We start from the raw sequence: 2,046 nt of genomic DNA, 5'->3' as shown, positions 1-2,046 counted from the left end.
GACCTTCCCAACATGGCCGCCCGCCAGGCCCTTTCCCCCCTCCCCATTGGTCCTGCCGCTCCGCCGACCCGGCCTCCCCCCGCCCCTCCCGACCGGGAGGAGGCACCGCCTCTCCCAAGATGGCGCCCAGCGCGGGGTCGCGCGGCGTGCGTCGCGGGTCGCGCGGTGCAGGCTGGGACCGTGGCGGAGCCGGGGGCTGCGGCTGCGTCTGGGCGAGCGGGGAGCGGCCGGGATGGTGAGCGAGAGAGCGAGACCGACCCCCCCTCCCCCCCCGGCACCGCCCCTCCCCCCCCGCCGGGACCCCGCCCCCCCCCGGGACCCTCCCGCCCGGCCCGGCCCCGCCCCCCCCGCCGGGGCCCTTCCCAGGAGCCGCCCCCGCGCTGAGCCGGTGGGGAAACTGAGGCACGGCCCGGACCGAGCGGGGGGGGCGGCGCGCGGGGCCTGGCGCTGAGCCGGTGGGGAAACTGAGGCACGGCCCTGTGGGAGGCCGCGCGGGGCCTGGCGCTGAGCCGGTGGGGAAACTGAGGCACGGCCCTGTGGGAGGCCGCGCGGGGCCTGGCGCTGAGCCGGTGGGGAAACTGAGGCACGCCCTGGGCCGGAGGGGGGTCCCGCGGGGCCTGGCGCTGAGCCGGTTGGGAAACTGAGGCACGGCCCTGTGGGAGGCCGCGCGGGGCCTGGCGCTGAGCCGGTGGGGAAACTGAGGCACGCCCTGGGCCGGAGGGGGGTCCCGCGGGGCCTGGCGCTGAGCCGGTTGGGAAACTGAGGCACGGCCCTGTGGGAGGCCGCGCGGGGCCTGGCGCTGAGCCGGTGGGGAAACTGAGGCACGCCCCGGAGCGCGGCGGGGGTGGGGGGGAAGCGGGGCTGGTGCGCGGGGCCTGGGGCTGAGCCGCTGTGTCCGTCTGTCCCTCCCTCCCCCAGGACGTGTTCCTGATGATCCGGCGCCACAAGACGACCATCTTCACCGACGCCAAGGAGTCCAGCACCGTGTACGAGCTGAAGCGCATCGTGGAGGGCATCCTCAAGCGGCCCCCCGAGGAGCAGCGGCTCTACAAGGTGCGGGACGGGGGGGGGGGGTGGGCAGGGGTCACGTGCTGCGGGGAGCCAGCAGGGGGGCCCGCTCCCTTGGCCGGCCGTCCCCGTGCCGTGTTATATGCGGCGGTTCCCCAGCTGCCCCGCCCCAGAGGCGGCTGCATCTTTGGGTCTCAGGCCGCGCCGCTCCACTCTCGCCCTTCTCTCTGTCCCAGGATGACCAGCTGCTCGACGACAGCAAGACCCTGGGAGATTGCGGCTTCACCAGCCAGACGGCGCGGCCCCAGGCGCCGGCCACGGTGGGCCTGGCTTTCCGAGCCGGGGGTGAGTGCTTGGGGGGAAGAGGCCGTGGGGAGCCTGGGGGGTTGCTCCTGCCTCTCTGACCCTCTCTCCTCCTCCAGATGACTCCTTCGAGGCTCTCCGCATCGACCCCTTCTCCAGCCCCCCGGAGCTCCCCGACGTCATGAAACCCCAAGACTCCAGCAGCAGCGCGAACGAACAGGCCGTGCAGTGAGATCGGGGGGGCGGGCGCAGTGACCCCACCCCCACCCCCCCCCAGGATGTCTCCCCCGGCCCCCCAGCACACAGCCCTCGCTTCCCTGTCTGGGATCAAACCCCCTCCACCAGCCCCCCCGAAATCCACCTTCTCTTCGGTTTGGAAACAATAAAGGTTTGGCTGGTTTTGTGTTACCCAGGTCTGGGGTCTGACATTGAGGCAGGGGGGTTCTCTGGGGATCCCCCATAATCCTCTGGGGCTCCCCGAACCTTTGTCTTACTGGGGGGGTCCTGGGCTGCCGCCCTTGAACCTCAAAAACCAGCAAGGTGCCCCACCTCTCTAACCGTGCCAGCCCCCCATCTCTTCCACCCAGTACCCCACAGCACCCCCTCTTATAGTGCTGTCCCCCCCAAGTTCCTCTTTATTACCAACAGGTTATCCCCCACTTCTACCACAGACATTGGGGTGTCCCAGGGCTCCCCTATAACACAGGGCCCCCCATTCCCATCTCTAATATTGGG

At 71.6% G+C, this 2,046-nt stretch overlaps 1 protein-coding gene across 1 annotated transcript; it reads left to right on the top strand.

Annotated features, from left to right (window-relative positions):
- On the top strand, positions 1-1,719 carry ELOB (elongin B). The gene is made up of 4 exons (XM_084632530.1): positions 1-235; positions 919-1,053; positions 1,245-1,353; positions 1,431-1,719. The coding sequence occupies exons 1-4, from the start codon at positions 233-235 to the stop codon at positions 1,541-1,543; spliced, it is 360 nt and encodes a 119-aa protein (XP_084488656.1). The 5' UTR covers positions 1-232; the 3' UTR covers positions 1,544-1,719.
- The last annotated feature ends 327 nt before the right edge of the window (positions 1,720-2,046 follow it).

This window comes from Lepidochelys olivacea (genome assembly GCF_965140295.1).
Source record: "Lepidochelys olivacea isolate rLepOli2 genome assembly, chromosome: 6".
Classification (NCBI taxonomy): Eukaryota; Metazoa; Chordata; order Testudines; family Cheloniidae; genus Lepidochelys; species Lepidochelys olivacea.
The sequence above is the reverse complement of the archived record's forward strand: the minus strand, read 5'-3'. Positions and strand labels throughout refer to the sequence as shown.